This window comes from Pteropus medius, unplaced genomic scaffold (genome assembly GCF_902729225.1).
Source record: "Pteropus medius unplaced genomic scaffold, Ma_sr-lr_union100, whole genome shotgun sequence".
In the NCBI taxonomy this organism is placed as follows: Eukaryota; Metazoa; Chordata; class Mammalia; order Chiroptera; family Pteropodidae; genus Pteropus; species Pteropus medius.
The window spans coordinates 29,405,013-29,424,909 of record NW_024354502.1 but is presented as its reverse complement, the minus strand read 5'-3'; the positions used below and the strand labels follow the sequence as shown (position 1 = coordinate 29,424,909).

General features: G+C 35.8%; 1 protein-coding gene across 1 annotated transcript; it reads right to left on the bottom strand.

Moving 5' to 3' along the window:
- Window positions 1-679: 679 nt before the first annotated feature.
- Window positions 680-2,019, bottom strand: TCIM (transcriptional and immune response regulator). The gene has a single exon (XM_039853660.1). The coding sequence runs from the start codon at window positions 2,001-2,003 to the stop codon at window positions 1,614-1,616; it is 390 nt and encodes a 129-aa protein (XP_039709594.1). The 5' UTR covers window positions 2,004-2,019; the 3' UTR covers window positions 680-1,613.
- Window positions 2,020-19,897: the final 17,878 nt, after the last annotated feature.

Here is a 19,897-nt window from a genome sequence, read left to right as displayed (position 1 = left end):
TATTTAAAAACATGACTAACTCTCCCAAAAGATTTTAGGTCATTCACTCCTTTTTTTTTACTATGATCAGTACTTTCAAAAACCTTTGTAGATGTTTCTGAAACACTTAATTTCTGGAGAACTTTTATAACTCTCTGCAAGGAAAGTGTAGTAGGCATTGATGTATGCCTTCTTAGAAATGTTTTATTATATTTTTATGAGGAAATAAGCAAAGATTGCAATGTTATTCCCATATTGGTTTATATTAAATAAACACTGATAATCCACAGAGTCTTGATCATAATTCAGACTCTAATCCCAGAATATATTGTTTTGGGAGAAATAAATGTACAAATATATACAGCTAATGTAGCCACAGAGGAAAATTTTCAAAAATATGGTGAAAAAAGCCTTTTAAAACTCACCCTCAATGGATACATAAACAACGTTGATGAGTCCATCTATAAATTTCAATGTCTATATCTTATATTTTAAAATTGGGACAAAGAAACTGCCAGAATATTAAGTATAAAAATTTGTTTTGAAAAAGTTCAACAATTAATGTAAAGCCAGTAGAAAATCATCTTTTACTCTTAGAGTAAAATCTTTAGAAAAGTTTGTAATAGTTTATAAAAGTTTATAGTAATAATTTACCATCTTATTTTTTTCTTTGTTACCAATCATCACAGACCAAGAGCAGCCAAGTTTATAATAATTTATTACGGTTGCATATCTTTTGTTATGTATAATAAATTATAGATACCATAGCATCTTTATAAACTATTTAGTGTATCATATTCACTTTCTAATGCTCATCGAAGTAACTGTAAGAAATGTAATTAGATTATACTTTAGCATTAACTAGAATATAAAAAAATTATAAAATTTTTTCACAGTACTTCGGACTTCTGAAGGACCCCATTATTCTAACTTTTGTGCAACCAGTTTGAAATGCATAAAAACCCTTTACAGACCAGAAGGTGGTGTCTGGTTTCACTGAGCTGCTGAAGGTGCTGCTGCAGCTCCTTCACTTTCTACTTACACCCATGTGGTGCACTTTTCAGCATTGTAATAAATGCAAATAAATAATCAATTACTGATCTCTAAAAATCCATACCAATAGACAATATTGAAGCTTGCAACATTTTGAACATTCAAATAAAAAAAAGATCAGTAAACAATTGGAACGTGGTATCCTCTCTCCCTGTTTCCCCTCACCCTTCTCCCTCCCCTTACCCAGTTTGGTTAAGAAAAAAAAAAAAAGTTCAGGTCGAATTTAAGTCCTAGGGCTCCACAAAGAGACCCTGGCTGGAATTCTTCCCCAGCCATCTGTTTTCTTCAGTTTCAGTTCTCATTACATTCATCCAGACTCTTCTCCTGACACGGGCATCAGTCCTTTCCCGCTGGGAGAGTTTTCAAATCCTCGCTGAAAGCATTTTGTTCTCCACTGTCACGGCACAGGGATGAAATTGGTTGGAGTCTTTGTAACCAGTTTGTTCTGTTCCTTTCCAGCCTCCGGAGTCCTGACGGAGGAGAAGCTTGCAAGGCAGCAACACAATGCTGCATGTTAAGGTCTCACCGATTGACTCACAAATGTCTGTTCCTGGATAATGTTCTTATCCATTCTCTTGTCCTCAGTGAACTTTGATGGAATATTTCCGCAGTTTCAGAAATTGGAAAAGCTTGTCTTTCGTCCTCTTCTTCAGGGCCATCAGGGCTCGTGTTTTCTCCTCCAAATCTTGATCTATGGCAAAAATGATCTTAGCTCTCTCCTCTGCTTTCTTGTCCCCAGAGTTTTTGAAGAGTCTCTGTAGTGATTCTTGGTCGATGTTTTCAAAGATGTTGCCCACCGCTTTCTTACGCGAAGCTGTGTCGAAGTGGTAGCCGTGGATGGAAGGGCTAACTCGCAGCGAGGTGGACATGACGACGACGGCTTGGTGGCTCAACTTTGCTTTCATCGATGTGGAGATCTTTGGGAATTCAGCTCCTGCCGGGGCTCTCCAGAGAGTCTGTAGCAAAATCATTCCAGAACTGCTATTTAAAGTGTGAACAAAAGCTCCAGGCTCAAATTACACTGGTGACATCAGAGTAATCTCAAGGAAGAATAATCACAGACAGGTTTAACAGTTGAATTGCCAACATCCTGTTCTTGTACAAAATGTTACTAAAAGTCATGTTCAGTGATGGGGCAGGGATGTGAGGATTTCTTTTGACCCATCTGTGGCAATGAGATTATACAGAGTTGGGCCCTTCTTTAAAAAAAAAAAACAGCTGAAACCTGGAAAATGTAAAGATAAGATAAAAACAGGGTGGCCTAAACTCAAGATCTTTCCAAACAACAACCAAAACAAACAAATGGTCTGCTAACTCAGGAAAGTTTTAATTTCCGGAGAAGTTATAAAAGTGTACTCCGAATATTTGACAGCCTACACCCACACCAGCGGCCTTTGGACATCTCTATCCAGGGCAACTCTTAAGCTGTAGAGAGGTAGCTTAACAATTAAGGATGTTAATTTGGAATGTGTCTGATTGTAGAATGGGATTTTAACTACAAAATGCTGACATGACACAACCGGAAACTATGACCTTTCAGAGATAATGTACAAGTGCTAATCTGTAATCACTGAATAAAAGTGTAACTTGATAATCACAACACGCAGTATCTCCTCAACAACACTATTAAAAAAAGTAGAGAAGAAAAAATAATCAGGTACTTTATGTAAACCATACTCAAAAAGAATGAGCTGAATTTTTTTTTAATATTTATTTTGGCATCACCCACACATAGAGCGATGGCTTCTTTGGAAGTTTCAACTCGTTCTTCCCACCTTCTACAAAATTCAGCCAGCTAATGTCCCCACTGACATGTTAATCACTTAATTCAACCAAATAATATATGTTAACTTCAAAGGGCCCCAGAAACTTTTCATGGACCTTCTGCCTGGTCCACTTTCTAGTAATCCAAGAAGCCGGGCTGGTCTTTTCCTCTCATCTTATTGAGTCAGAACTAGAAAATGCACGAGAGTGTGGGGAAGGCACCGCACTAGAAAACTGAGTTAGAAACTCTCCTTATATATTCATTCATTCATTCATTCACTCACTCATTATTTAATCAAATTTATTGAAGGTTTACTTTTAGCTAGAACTTTTCTAGGAATTGGAAATTAAACAGTAAACCAAGGTAAACCAAATAAACAAAACAAAACAAAAAAATCTCTACCTTACCTTAATGAAATTTACATTTCACCTGGAAATATATAATAGGAAAAGTGTAAATTTATAAGTTTGATGATGCCAGAGAGTATTAAATGAAGCAGAGTTGTTTAGGAGAGCAAGGGAAGGGTCCAAATTTGCATAGGATACCCAGAGGCAGCTTTTCTTAATGTGACATTGTCGAAAGACCTGGAGGAGGTAAAGGAGTAAGCTGTGTAGACATCTGGAAGAAGGGTGTTGTAGAGGAGGGAACAGCAAATGCAGAGGCCTGAAGATAAGAGTTCGTATGGAAGAACAGGCAGGAGACGAATGTGGTTGGAGCAGAGTGGCCAGAGAAGAGTGGGAGGTGGTGAGGTCAGGGTGAGAAGGCAGTGAGAAGAGGACTGAGGCAAATTAAGTACAAACTTTCAGGATTATTCATGGATTTAGTGTTTACTTTGTAAGAGACAGACAGCCTTTGGAGAATTTGGAGCAGAGAAATGACTTGATTTTACTCATAATTTTAAAAATAATTGTCATTTCTTTTTTGAGAATAGATTTTAGGGAGATGTTCAGGGCATAGGGACCAAAAAGATTAGTTAGATCCCTTCCAAAATAATCTAGGCAAGAGATGAAGGCATCTACTAGGGAAGATGATGTGCAGGTGGTGAAAACTGAGCAGATTCTGGGCATGCCGTGAAGATTAAGGGAAAAAGGTTGCTGAAAGCTCTGATGTGAAGAATGAAACACAGACTAGAGCCCAAGATGATCTCTTTCAAAAGGATGCTTTCTTGAAAGACATCTCTAGGGTAGCTGGTGTTCAACTCACCGACCACGGCAGTTTATGCTTGTTCCAGTTTTTCAATGAAAGAACCCTATGTCATGCAGCTTACAATTGTGGATTTACTGGCATATGTGGCACTTCTTTGGGGCAGTCCATCTCCCTCACTAATACAAAAAATAATTATGTTATGACAAGGATTTTTACTGACTTTTTATTAAGTGCCAAGAACAATGCCAAAAAATTTACGCAAACTCATTTTAATGGTTGTCATACTTAAGGCTTTGCCAACCTTCTCATGTTCTGCTCTTTCTTGAGGTGATTCTTATATAAGCTCATGCTTTTTACCCCATTCTTTGATTACTCCCAAGTTTTGATTTCCAGCCTACCCCTGTTCTCTGAAGTATAGGCTCATTCGATTAGTTAACTAATCAATACAAACGTATACAAATTGGATATAAATATCTGTTCAGTTATAAAAGTCGGAAGCCCCAGCTATAGTCTTTGATATTTCCTTTTCTTTTTCTTTTGGTCTCTACTTCCCCCACTCCCTCAATATATCTATTGCCAAGTTCTGTCAATTCTAGCCACAAAATGTTTCTCAAATCTATCCACTTTCTCTTCATTTTCACTGCCACTATTTAGGCAAGTCCCCATACGGTGGATGCCGTGATACACAACCAAGAACTCCCTGTGAGATTTCCCTAGACGCTCAGCTATCAGCCCCCTTCAGGTACTGCTACCATTAAACAAGTGCACCCTCCTTCCGGGTCCAGCTGCATCTAGTGACTGATCAACATGAGGGTGTAAAAGCCCACTCCCTTTGCCTTGACCTAGAGGGGCCATCTACACTTCAGAGCATCCTTTAGGGTCAGCTGAGACCTCCCTCTGCTCAATCCTTTTCCTTCCACATCATATTAAATAAATCACTTGCCTGCTGATCTCTATCTCGGAGTTTATATCCTAGGGAGCCCAGTCTGCGACACCCCATCTTCTCTCACCCGGACTAAGCCAAACCCCTTTCCTGGCATTCTCGTTTCCACTCTTGCCTTTCTTTCTCTATGTAGCACCTAGAGCAATATTTTCTCATAAGCAATCTGATCAGACCACCTTTGCTATTACTTTTAGGATAAACCCCCAGATCTTAACAAAACCTTTTAGAGCATGACCGGCTCTGATCGCTGACTACTTCTGTAGCATTCTAATTTGCCACTCTTCCTCCATGCCTTTACACTTTCCAATTCTTCGTATGTACCATGCTCATTCCTATTGTGGATTTTTGCACATATTTTTCCAATTTCTGGAATGTTCTCCTCTACTTTTTATCTCAGCTAGGTAACTCTTATGTATTCATAAAAAACAACTAAAAACTATTTGCTCAGAAAGAGCTTTTCTGACCTTTCTAGACTAGATTGGTACTCTTTGACAATGTATCCCTTACTATTCCTTAGCAGCACTTATTACAGTTTGCAAACATACATTTATTTCTGTGGTTACTCATTTAAGGTTTATTTCCACCAAGAACAGGGGTCAGATCTACCTTTCTCATTAATGTGTCTAATGCTCCTGGATTATTTACATGTTTTCACAGTAGTGGTAAATAACAATGTATGCAATTCTATTTAATTCTCATAACAACCTATGATGTTGGAACTATTGTAATCCTCATGTTACAGATAAGAGATCTGAGGCCATTTCAGTTTACTCCATATTGTTGACTGAATAATGTCCCCATAAAATGTCCATGTTCTAATCCCTGGAACCTATGAATCCAGGCATAAAGGAACCTTATATTGCAAAGGGACTTATGGTGCAAAAAGAATTTAGCAGGCGTGAACAATTTAAAAATCTTGAGGTGTAGAGATTATCTTGGAATATCTGGGTGGGCCCATGTAGTCATAAGAGTCCTTTTAAGAGGGAGGCAGGAAGTCAGATAGGAGAGATGTTAACCTGCTGGCTTTGAAGATGGAGGAAGAGGCCAAGAGCCAAGGAATGCAGGCAGTCTCTAGAAGCTAGAAAGACAAAGAAACAGATTCTCCCGTTGATCCTTTGAAGGAACATATCACTGCAGATTCATTTTAGACTTCTGGTCTCCTGAACTGTCAGGTAATAAATTTGTGTTGTTTTAAGCCACTAAGTTTGTGGCAATTTGTTACCTTGGCAATAGGAACTTAACACGTTCTGCAAATCTTTCAGCTATAATAAGACAATTCGATCCCTGGGTTATCTGACTCCAAAGCCCATGATTTTAAACTCTACGCTGTATTGCTCTCAAATCAGCTGCAAGCTCTGTCTTTGAGAAGCCTGAATAATCTTTCTACATGACATCGAACAGCTCTTATTCAGTATTGCCTAAAAGCATTCAGATGATTTTGAGAGATTAAGGAGTTACAAAATTGTTTAAAGGACAAGATCATCCACAGAGAAAAAATGTTGGTTTCTGTTTCCCAGAAATGTGACATAAGCCTTAAGGATACGATTTGCTGGTCTTTTGCCATAGGTAACTCCATAAGTGCTTGAAAAAGCTTTAACTGCTGTGACTGTGTTCTCTTCCTTCTTTGTATAAATATTTTCAGTGAGTGATGTGGACAATAGGATCTAAAATGTTACTAGCAAGGATTCAAAAATTGCATGTGAACAGGATCATGTCAAAAGACACCTTACATATTTTTCACTTTTTGCAGTTAAGACAAGAGATAATGCAGGCTGTTTGAAAGAAGCAGCTTCTGGGTGCATTGTCTTCTGCGCACCAGTTTTCCAGTATTGTTTCATCATCCAAAGAGACCGAATGTCTTTTTGCTAATAATAAGCATGCTAAGTTAGTCTTGTGTCTGATGAAGTGATTTGAGAAAATAAAGAGAAAGAAGAAAACTAATATTTATTAAGTGACTTGTATACCTAATTTTCTTCATATGCTATCTAAATTCCTCTTCGTAATGATACTGGAGGTAGATATTATTGATGTCCATTTTCACCAGAAACAAGGAATTGGCTACATAACCTGTCCAAGATAAGTGGTGAAAAGTGAGTTCATTTCCAGATTTATTTTTATCCTCCAAATCTCTTCTAAGAAGGTTTTCCTGACTTCTTGCTGGGTTACTTGCCTCTTCTGTTTGCATCATGAGGACACTAGGTTTACCTGTTGAGATGAAAAATTATGACTTATTTTTATTTATATCTTTAAATTATTAAAGATATAAAGGTATAGTGATTGGTACATAGAATGTATCCGATGAATATTTATTGAATTATTACACGAATAAGTGAAAGAAAATAAACAGAGCAAATTTACTTTAATGCTGCCTTTGTGTACCAATTTATCACTCTGGTAACTTCCTGAATATGAAGAATATAGAAGCCAGTAACTGGAAATTTATATGTAAACTCCAACTGAATTATCCCCGGACATTTTTGTTTTAACAACAGAATTTTATACTGCATTACAATTTACAAAGCGTTTTCACATATATTATCTAATTTGAGTTTCACCACATTATGGATATTTTACAAATGAGAAAAATGAGTATTACAGAAGGTAAGTAAGTTTCTCCAAATCTCAGAACTAATTAAATGACAGAGCTGGCACTGTGACTCATTTTCTGATCCTAAAAAATCCTGTGCTTTTTACCTAACATTGCATAGCTTGCTAATTTTGTTCATTATTTAGTTATATCCTATAGTTTGAAAATTCTACCGCTACTGTCTTTCGTTTTTCTTTTCACTTATGTATTCAGCGAGGTATAGACTCATTTGCAAAGAAATTGTTGAATGCTTACTATGTGCCAGATATAATGCTGTATGTCTGAGGAATATCTTGGGAAATATTGACACAATTTTTGTGTTTATAGAAAGTGAGGTTTAGAGAAGAAAAGAGATTTTAGACAAGTAAGTATACATTTAAATATATAGAGAAAATTTTTATAAGTGTTGGAAAATGAAAAGCATCAGGTGGTATAAAAAAGGAAACAAGGTGAGGCTTCATTTAAATTGTTCCAGTCATGAAAAGAGAGACATGTAGTTTGAGATGAAGTAAATGTTGAAATTAACCAGGAGAAGGGGAGGGCAAGGAGCCTTGGATGCAGAAGGAAATCTTGTGCAAAGGCCTTGAGGTGAGAATGAGTTCGAATGGCAAGAAAACAGACACAAAGACAATGCAAGTGGAAAACAGAAACTAATGAGGAGCGTAGAATAAGATGATGCTAGATTGGTAGGTGGGGCCAAATGATACAAAGTATTGAGGGACTTGTTAAAGAATTAAAATTTTATCCTAATTGCAATAGGCAGTCTTAAAGGTTATAAGCATGGAGGGAGAACTGCTGGAGTTTTTAAACTTTTTTAAAAATTTACTTTGACCATTGAGTCATCAAAGACAATAACTGAAGAGAGCAATTATGGTTTCAGATCATAAACAGATAATTTTAAATGCATTTTGGAAATAGATTCAAAGGAGCTTTATGATGAATAGGAAGGGGAATGGAGTAGGGTTAAGGGTTGCTCCCAGGTTAAGTCTTGGGCTCTTTGGTGGGGAAAGCTGAGACAGGGAAAGAGAGAATTTGGGAGAATGATCAAGAATTTGGTTGTGCACATAATAAATCTGAAATGCCTGAGAAATAGCCAAGTAGATAGTTGAATATATGAATCTAGAACTCAGAGGGGAAGTCTAAAATGTAATTTTAATTCTTTTTCTTTTCTCAGTAATATTTGTCAAGAAATCAACATTGATTTAAGCTTTCTTCATTCTACTTATACATAAATCCAGGACCTAGAACAATGCTTAGCATGAAGTAGACTTTAAATAAATAGTTTTAGAATTATTTTATATAAGAAAAAGACTAAAGCCTAGCGAGGGCTAAGTAGTGTACAAGGATGAACTAGATGGTCAGTGGCCATTTTGTTTCTTTTTACCTGATGTTAAAATCTCCATTTTTCTATGCTTAACTGAAATGGCAATCATTCTCTTCAGTAATTGTTTTGAGGGTCTTTATTAAATTCTTTATTTTTATGTAAATCCTATTCTTGATTTCTAGTCTTTCTATAGTTGTGGTTAATCTCTTTTTTGAAACTAATCAGCAAACATTTTTCTTTCAGTAAATTTTATTAAATGCATTTTTAATTTTTAATTATTGCCAGTGAGAAAGAATGGAAGAATGGCAGTTTTCTTTAGAAGCTTTGATTCTGACATTTATTTTTGATCATAAAGAGAAACTAATTATAAACTCTGAAGCAATACAAATTTCAAAAAAAAAAATGAGGATATGCATTTGCAAAGGCTTTTAGTCAAAACATGGGAAAAATCCACAACTTTATTGAAAAGAATTATAGCCAAGACCATTTTTAAAAAATGCTTCTTTTTAAATCATGCTTTTGCATGTGAAATGAAACAGCTGTCTTTGCTTAAGTTGTCAGTCTATATTTGCAATGCTTCCTAAAAAAGGAACTGAAGATAAGCTTTTCTTTTTTAAAATTTTAATTAGCTCTTCGGATTCAGATATTGAGCCCCTGATATTTATAGCTTCTTTAAAAAGAAAACAGTTGTGAGCATAAACTAACATGTTTTTCTCAGGAAGTGAGCATGAGATATTTATATGTATTTATAGTAGCATGTGTGTTTCTATAATCCATGACTAAAGCCAAAATAAGTCTTTACGAACCATCTCCTCCCACTCCTAGCTCCCACTCACTCAGTGCATGCTTCTGGCTCAGAGTCGTGATGTTGGCATATTTCAGTCATTCTCAAAAAGAACTACTCGGAGAAAGAGGAACTTCTTGCATGTGCTTTCTGGATTGTATAAATTGTGTTGCGAATGATACATTTGGCCACTCCTAAAGCTGCTCCTCTTTTTTTTTTTCTTTTTTTTGAGCAGGATACAGTCACATCTGGTTCCTCTCTCTCCGGACCAACCTAACTCTTCATGACTCTCTGAGAACTATATGCAGCTCAAACTTGTGAGGGACATAAAGAAGTCTGGTCAGTGAAGGTTCTCAAAGCCACTGAGGGACAACTGAAGCCTTTGATTCTTCATGAGGTGAAGCAAACTCTTAGCAGGACAATACATCTCAGTTTAAATAATAATTGAAGAGTTAGTATGTGGAAGAAGAAATTGGCTTGGCGGGAAAGTGCCTAGGGCTAGAAGTAAGGATGATGCAATAAGTTGGCTCCTGGAAGACAAATATTGAATTAAAGGCATTTATTCAATGAATAAATAAGCAGTGAGAACATTCAAGTACAGTCAGGATGATCACTTAGGAGGTACATTGTAGAGGCATGTAAGTAGTGGGAATGGACCGGTGCTTATTTTTATTTATTTTATCTTTTTTTCTGCCTTTGATCTATAGCTTGTGTCACCAATTGATTCACACCCATAAAAGTGTGTAACATTTTTGTTTCAGTGATTATACATAAGAACATATATATGTCATATATGTAAATAATGTACATATATAATTGAAACACAAATTTCAAAAAAGAGTTAAACTTACTAGTTTATGCACTATGTTTTTCATTCTACTGTATTCTATCCTCTCATATAAAAATGGCTGGTCATAATCCATTAAACTGATTTCATAATTCACTAATGAGTCATAACTTGCAGTTTGAAAACCATTGGACTAGACAATTTTAATGACCCTTCCAATACTGAGCAGAGGCGATAGTCATCCTTTTTCTTCCAGAAATTTTAATAGTAGCTTTGTTGCCACTGCTATTGTTTTTGACAATTGGATATAAGAAAGACTTTCAACATAGTCACCCTGTAATGATAGACATCCAGTACTGTTGTCATCACTATAATCATTTTGAGAATTTTTTAAAAATTTCTCTAGAACTAGATTGTAGAACCACATAAGAAAAAAACCCATCTCAGTTGTTTAGACCATAAAGGTATTTGTTTATTTTTGCTCATTTATTCAATAAAAAATCATTTTATTTTGAAAGCCTCCCATCTACTTTGCTATGTCCTAAAGAAGCAAATACTATATATGATTATTAGTCCTGTTTGCCACTCCTTCAAACATCCCAAAGTATTACCTCTTTAATTTATACAGAGATAATGAGACAATAGCTGGAGGACCAAGACAGTAAGAAGGGAGTCGTGATAGAGGGCAGCGACAGTGATACTGGGTATGGGGTGGAGGTCATGAATAGACTTGGGCAAAAGGTGACAAGGTATATCCAAACATACTCCCAAGACTCTCAACAGGCACCTGTTTCTGAATGTATGGGATGAAATATTGACCATCGGATGATTTATTATTTGTTGACACATAAAATGAGAGTCCCTGAAATTTGGGGAAAATTGCACAACTGCTATAAAATCTAAGCTTGTATCTCTATAGATAAATCTACTTTTCTACTCAAGCATGTCACACCTAAGTTTTTAGACATCCTGGAAAGGTAGGGAAAGTAACATTTAGTATATTTGTATGTTTCAGGATCATTCAGAGATCAGAGCTCAATAATAATTTTTCATGGATTTTATGTCTCAAGTGTGGAGGAAGTGAGTTATGGTCCCTACACTTTGTCTGTTTTTTTTAAACATTGATGAATTCATCAATGGTCATTGAACAATACTGATTAAATGTTTACTGAGCCCCTTAGAGTATATTAACTTTCCTATAATTTTTCTTTTAAAAACATGCTTGACATCAACTTACTATATTGTCTCTTTTCTTTTTTTTTTTCCAAGGTATAGTATTCTACACTTGCTCTCAAAACTTGTTAAATGTTATTTCTAGTTAATTATGTCTTCAGTTTTACTGTGCATTAAATAATTCCTCTAGGGATAAAAAATGGATTCAGTTGAAAGTTGGCAGAGCTAGGGCATCTGTCCTAGCATACAGATGTGATCAGAATGGCACACATACCTGTTTAACTGATTAGACTCAGAAAGGTGAGGAAATTTTCTGAGGGGTATAAGCTGTTTTCAGGTGGCTCAGCAAGGGTTAAAGCAAACCGATGGTTGATCTGCAAAAGTGGGTAGTATGCAGTTTGTCTTGAATGTCTCAGACTCTTCCTCTTGCTTCTTTCAAGGTAACAAATGCCTCCCCTTCCATTCAAACTTACTCTCTAATGGGATGGAGAATCAGCACTTTGTAGTTTGAGGCAGAGAAGAACAACTTTCTGTGGTACCTTTTAGAGCAGGTATTTTTCATTTAAGCCATATTTCTCTCCTGGCCTAAGGCAGACTTTCAGCTTCTTGCAGTGAACAAACACAGCCTGCTCTCCTCTCCTACTCAGTTTCTTAACTATTGATCTTTTTACAGGATTATACACCTGACCAACAGTAGTTATTAATAAATCACAAAGTATATGTTGAGGGCCTATGAAGTATCTAGCCCACTTGTTTTTGACTTTCAAAAGAAATGTACATAGCCCAATGCTGAGTTAGGCTCACTTGACCTCTGGTGGTTCACTCTCCAATTCTCAGCTCATTTCCAGCATTCTGTTTGTCTAACCTTAAAGACACTGCGGAACACCAAGTTCCTGGACTTCCCTCTTGTCCAATCAGGCTCCGAGTCCCATAATGTACTGTAGTTCTTGGCAAGTTTATTCACCTCCAGCTCCTAATCCAGAAGGAAGTAGGGAAGCACAGCCAGAGGCTGCACCCTGAGCAGCTGCGAGGTTAACTGCTCACTGGCCCTTTGTGCTTCTCACTGAGTCCCAAATCCCTGGGGTTCAGGCTGTGCAGAAAAAAATGGAATCTGGCCTTTCTGACATCCTCACCTTCCTTCCTCTTTGTACTCATGACAGGAAGTCACTGATATAAGATGACACTTAAAAAAAAAAAAAAAAGCAATACTAGAATGCTGCCTAAATCTCAAGTTTAATTCACAGTTGTCTACTTGTCTAGAAGCCAGTAAAACTGTAAAAGATGATGTCAGATCACCCCATCTATTAACAGGTATTTTGAGAATGACCTTGTTATTGAATACCATACACTAAAACCAAATACTGTAATTGCTGATTTTAGAGCTGACAGAGGCTGTAGAGTCTTTTAGAAAAGAGATGTGGAATAAGGTAGAGAACTGGGATGCAGGGTTCAATTCATCCTCTCTCTGCGTCTGCTATTGTTTTTCAGAAGCCTGTGTGGCTGCATTAGATCTGTTGGGACCCAGAGCAGACTGCCCCAAGATTTCTCACAATGGCATATTGATTATTTCAAATTAAAATCGCTTGAGAAGCAGCAGGCGTGGTAGGAGCTCTTTGACTCTTCTCTGTCTATCTAAATGCAGGAAATAATACTCCATGTGATAGTTGCCTACCCTACTCCTGAAAGCTGAGAGACAACTTTAGCACAAGAGTTAAATAAGATCCAGAGTCAAAAAAACCTGTATAAACACACCTTGTAGCATCTTTACTAACTTACTACCTAAGCCCAAACCTGGCTTAGATTCCTTTCTAATGAGCACTAATTTTTATTATCTTGTTGATTCTTCACAAATTTCTTGTTTCTCTGTCTAAAAGGTGTAAAAAGGTGTCTGGTTTGATTATTTCTGTGAGCCTCATTTTATGATCTGAGCATTATATTTTGATTCTCCCATGCACACATATTAAATTGTTTTTCCTCCTGTTAATTTGGCTTGTGTTGATCTTATTATTTTATTACTAGTCCAGCCATAAGAACTAAAGAAAGTTAGAAGAGTAGAATTCTCATCCTCCTCAGGTGACCCAAGACTCAGTTTTTCAGAGATGTCCAGAATTTCAAAGGACAAAGTATTTAACTGTTTGTCTCCTGCCCTTGACTCAGACCACACGGTCATCATTTTAAGCAAGGAAAAAAAAAAGAAAAAGAAAGGTCATTGTTCATGAGGTTCCCCCATTCCAGGCACCTTGAATATACTTTACAAATTGTCACCGTTGTCCTGTAAGAGAAGCAGTCGGGTATTTGTGGAAACTGAGGTTCAGTTAATAACTGAATGCACAGGGTCTCATTTTTTGTGTGGATCTACCTGAATCGAAAACCACACAGAGTCTTCCCACCAACTGCTACATCCACTGGTCTGGGCTTTCATCTTTCCTCTCTTTTTCTCTTATATCTGCATTCATGGTGTGCTGTATCCACAGTATCATATTTTGCATATTAATACACAAACACAGAGTAAGTCCTCACTTAACATTGTCATTGAGACTGAAAGCCAAGTGACATATAATGAAACCAATTTTACCACAGATTAATTGATGTAAACAAGAGCTAAGTTCCTGTGGCATCTCATCAACATCATAACAAAATGACGTTGAGTAAAACGACGTTATTTGAGGACGTGCTGTATGTGTGTATATTAAATTCTAAAATAATTCTCACAGCAACTCATTGAACTCATGAGAAAACTAAGGCTGAGGAATGTTAAGTTACTACATAGATCTTTAAGTGGCTGAGATGGAATGGCTGTCCCAGTTCTGTATGGCTCCACATCCCTGCAGAAAGGGAACAGCTCTGGAGTGGAGAAGACATATGAATGGGGTCAAAACAGAAGGAGAGTCATGCATTAGATGAAAAGTCTCACAAGGTTTAGAGAGATGGCTAAAGTATATTTTAAATATTGTTCAAGTGCTTACTCTGTGTCATAGTATCACCTTTTCTCTACTCAAGAATTTATGGGGGGAGACAGATACAGGGCAAAAAAAACCTGGAACTCAATCTCCACTCCGCCCCTGGTTTATGAACTTATTTCTATCCTAGTCCATCCTATCTTAGTTAATGATACCTACACCCACCCCACTCGGTGGATGCTCTCCTCCCCCACACCTTGTTTCCTCTCTCTCTACTTTACATTTGATTCAGCAAACTCTGATGGATCCACCTCCCAGAATATATTTCACTAACACTATTGCTGACACTACCTTCATGCCACCATCATTTTTCTCTTGGACTACTACGCATTTTTTACTATTTTCATTTATAACATCTAGAAATTTTCTTTTAAAGTATAGATTTCATCATAATTTTTTTGTGAATAATAATCTTCCAGAAGCTTCATACTGAATAGAATAAAATCTGAACTTCCTATGTGAGCTTACAAAGCTCATTGTGATAATGATCTTTGCTCATATATATGGTCTTTATTTCTCTGTGTCTGTCTATGTCTCTCTGTCTGTCTGTCTGTCTGTCTCTCTGTCTCTACCCACTTTCTCCTTTAGCCATACAGGTCTTTCTGCCTCTTAATGTGTTAAAAATTCTCCACCTTTTGGATTTTTATACTGCCCTTTGCATAGAATCATTTCCACTTCTCAAACTGCCATCTGCTACCTTTTTCTCATCAGTCAGATTCCATTTCTAATGTCCTTTTCCCATAGGGACCTTCTCTTAGTATTTATTATGGGTTGACTTGTATCCTTTGTAATGATAGGTTGAAGTCCTAACCTCCATGTGAATGTGACCTTATTTGAAAATAGTCTTTGCAAATGTAATCAAGTTAAAATGAGGTCATACCAAATTAAGGTGGACTCTAATCCATTGATGGTACCCTTATAATAAAGGAGAAAATTTGGGCACAGACACAGAGGACACAGCCATGCAAAGACAAAGGCAGAGACTGGATTGACTCATTTAACAGCTGAAGACTTCCAAAGATTGCTTGCAGCTGCCTGAAGCTCGAAGAGGGAAGGAGTTCTCCCCTAAGGTCAGCAGAGACAGCATAGCCCTGCCCACATCTTGTTCTCAGACTTCTAGCCTCCAGAACTATGAGAAAATAAGTTTCTGTTGTTTTACACAACTCAGTTTGTGATCATTTATATGACAATCCTGGAAATTAATATAAAATTTAATCAAAAATTCTGCCCAACTATCTATTCCATCACCCTATTATATTTTATCCATAACATTTATTACTCTCTGAAATTACTATTATGTTGTTATATATGTAATTAGTAGATACATTTATAATGTTTATACCTATATATTTATATTTATACTTGTAATATTTATATATTTATATATGTATAATATGTGGACATTTGAAAGTACAAAATGTATCTGTCCAGTTCACTCACCACCTAGAGGATTGTTTGTGTATAACAGAGCTATATAAATATCTGCTGAATGAACCTGTGAACTTTGTGAATGCATTGATAGAACTACGCTCAGATAATCTCTGACACTAAAGCCTTTATTATAAATGCTGCGACTTCTTGTCACTGAAGACAAGGTTATCTCAAATGCAAAATATTGCATCAATACTTCATTTGACAAATCTAACTCTGTGAGCACTAAACTCAAATTCTGTCCCATTCATTAAAACATCCAGAAAGATGTAGACAGTTGTAAAGACATGATTTTATATTGGTTCAGGGATATATATGTTTCAATGTGATTTCTACAGCAAAGATTTTGATATGAAACAATAACAACAACTAGTTAATCCCAAAAGAATCGAGAAGACAAATTAAGTCAAACATATCAGGTGAAAGAACTCAATTAATTTACTTTTAGTTGTCCCCTTTACTTAAGAACTGAAACAGGAGATTCACAAATGACTATGGTTTTTCCTATGACTTCGCAAAAATAAGTTTATTTTTGAATCTGAGTTTAGCTCTGACTTAATTGAGTATGGCAGTTTATGCTCTAATTCATCATGTGATCTGCTTAATTAAGTTTGTACTGATGTCAATTTCTGTTTCCTAAGTATAAAGCCTTGCTGATATGTTGAATATCATAGATTAGTCCTAATGGAGAAAAATTAGTGGGCAAAGCTCAGGCTTTGAAAATCAAAACCCTCTGATTTCATGATGCACCACATAATCACAGGTAAATACCTTAATTCTCTGAGCATGACATTTTGTTTTTATGTCATTTTTAAAAAATTATCATAAATGTAAAAGATTTATAATAACAATTTAAAAAATACAAAAAAATATGTTGCCAAAAATATAAATCGGTCAGTCTTACCAGCCTTAAATAACAACTGTTAACATGTTAATTTATTTTGTTCCAGTTGGTTTTGTGTGAACATATTCAAAAAAATATATGCACAGAAATATAGATGTGTTTCTCACAAAATTAAGAACATATGGTATACAATATACAGTTTCTGTCTGCTGCTTTCTTTTGGGGTTATATAAATGTTGGTTTCTTTTATTCACATTCTATGTGAATTTTTTTATGTGTGAATATGACTTTAAATGGCTGCCCAACATTTAATTATATGAATACACTATACGTTAACAAATGGTCTATCGTTCAAAATGTAATCTATTGCCAATTTACAAGTGATGTTTCAGTAAATTTTTTCCATAAATCTTCGTGATATCACTGATTATTTCCTTGAGGTGAATTCTTATAGGTGGAATCATAGGGTCAAAGTATTATAAATACTTATAACATTTTTGTACTAATTCACCATTCCTTCCAAAAATGTTTTAATAATCCCTTCACACACACAACACACACATATACACTTAATTCTTAGCTAAGTAAAAATAAAATTTCATCATTTTAAAGTTTTTTTGAATAATCATAAGATCAAACTCTTTCTATGTTTATAAGCTTTTGCATTCTTTTTCTATCTATTCATCATACATTTTAAAATAGTTACTTAGGGTGTTAATATTTCTCTTACTGATTCGTATATTAAATATATATTAGATATATTAACTTTTTGACACATATTTTGCAAAAGCTTTTTTATTTTATTATTTGTCTTATAATTTTATTCTTGATATTTTCTTATGCAAATTTTTTAAGTTTACAGTAGAAAATGAAAATGAGATACCACTATACACCTATTAGAATGGCCAAATCCAGAAAAATGATAATACCAAATGCTGGAAAGAATGTGGAATAGCAACTCTCATTTATTGCTGGTGGGAATGCAAAATGGTGCAGTCACTCTAGATGACAGTTTGGCAGTTTCTTACAAAACTAAACATACTCTTACCATATGATCCAGCAATCATGCTTCCTGGTGTTTACCCAAAGGAGTTGAAGACTTATATCCTCACAAAAACCTGTACGTGGATATTTATAGCAGTTTTATTCATAATTGCCAAACTTGGAAGCAACCAAGATGTCCTCCAGTAGTTGAATGGATAAATAAATTGTGGTACATCCTGACAGTGCAATGGTATTTAGCATTTAAAAAATGAGCTTTCTAGCCACAAAAAAGACAAGAACCTAAAATATGTATTGCTTGATAAAAAAAAAAGCCAACATATACAACTATATGATATCCTGAAAAAGGCAAAACTACAGAGACTGTTAAGATCAGTGGTTGCCAGGAGTGGGAAAAAGAGGAGGGATGAACATGTAAAGCACAGAGAATTTTTAGGGCAGTGGAAATACTCTGTATGATACCCTAATGATAGATATATATCATCATATATTTGCCCAAACTCATAGAGTGTACAACAAGAGTGAGCCGTAATATAAACTATGGACTTTGGGTGATTACGGTGTGTCAACATAGGTTCATCAATTGTAATAAATGTACCACTGCAGTGGGGGTTATTGATAATGGGGGACGTTATGCATATGAGGGGGTAAGAGACATATGGGAAATCTCTGCACCTTCCCCTCAGTTTTGCTGTGAACCTAAAACTGCTCTAAAAAACAATAAAGTCTTAATTTTAAAAAGCCTACAGCCAAGTTTCTCAATCTTTTTGATTATATTTTCTTTAACTTGTAGTTGGAAAGAATATCCTCACCATAAAATGATATGGAACACTTCTATTGAGCACCTATTACATAGAAGACACTGGTCTGGGTACTGGGAGTATAAAAATGGTGGAGACTCTCACTGAGTTACAATCCAGTAGTGCTAAATTCCCAATAAACAACATAAACAGTTAATCAAATAAATAAATTATTATTTTGTGGTAAGTTCAAAATTCTGCTTACAAACATCTTATTTCAGCTTATCTCTCTCTCTATTAATACTTTATTTAGGACTAAAATAAATTAATTGGCATTTTTAAATTCTGCCTAGAAATCTTTGTAGCCAAATTCTATTCTCAGGTATATTTTCTATGTGTTACGTTACCAGAGACCATAGTGTTGTCAAAATGTCTACCATTATGTAATAAAAATTTCTTTTTCTTCTACATCCAGTAAGTTTTCACTGTCATTAAGGCTTATAGTCACCAAGAAAATTCTAGTTTTTGCTGACCACATAGTCTCAAAGAGAATGCCACACATTTTAGTTTTACCTTTTGACCGTACCCAAATTCTGGGCACCACTTTAGGTATCAGATAGGGTTTGATCAGGCAAACAAACTAAAACTGATGTGCAGTAAGAAATGTGTTATAGAAATTGGGCCTTATTCATTTATGGGAACTGGTGAAGAAGTCTATGGAAAACAGTTTACTCTGTGGCGGTGGCAATGAAATTCCTGGTGATCAGTAAGACCAACAGTAAGGAAGAAAAACTAGAAGTGAATTGGGGAAGAGTGAGGACAAATGAACATATGGGTATAAATTGGAATCCACAAAAATAAACTGCAACTCATATCTCTCATCAGTTCTGACTTTGACGGCCCTAGGACCTGGTATTAAAACTAGTGTCCTTTGCCAAAGAGCTATAGACATACATCTGATTATGACTTTAAAAAGCTGAAAATCAAAATCCAGTGGAAGCTGGAGGAGCTGGAGGAGCTGCAGGCCCAGTTGCTGTCCTTGCCCAGAAGGTAAGTCAGCAGAGGTCACAGTGTGAGATGCTTTGGTATCTGGCACCCTACACCTTTAGAGTGAAATGGTCACTGTGTCTTTTCCACATTCAAAAAAAGAGAAAAGATTAAATGAAAAGTGATTGTGCTCTGTTCATATAGCTGGAGGCAATAGGAGAACTCACATTGATTTAAATCTGGTCTGTGTAATCACGATTCACACAATGCACATTTTACTATGGGACCAAAGTCCAAGAGGAAATGGGGTCTCTTAGTGCAATGGTTTTCTCTCCATTAATAAGATAATGAAGAATTGATATTTTATAGATTTTCACTTTTCAACTTTTACT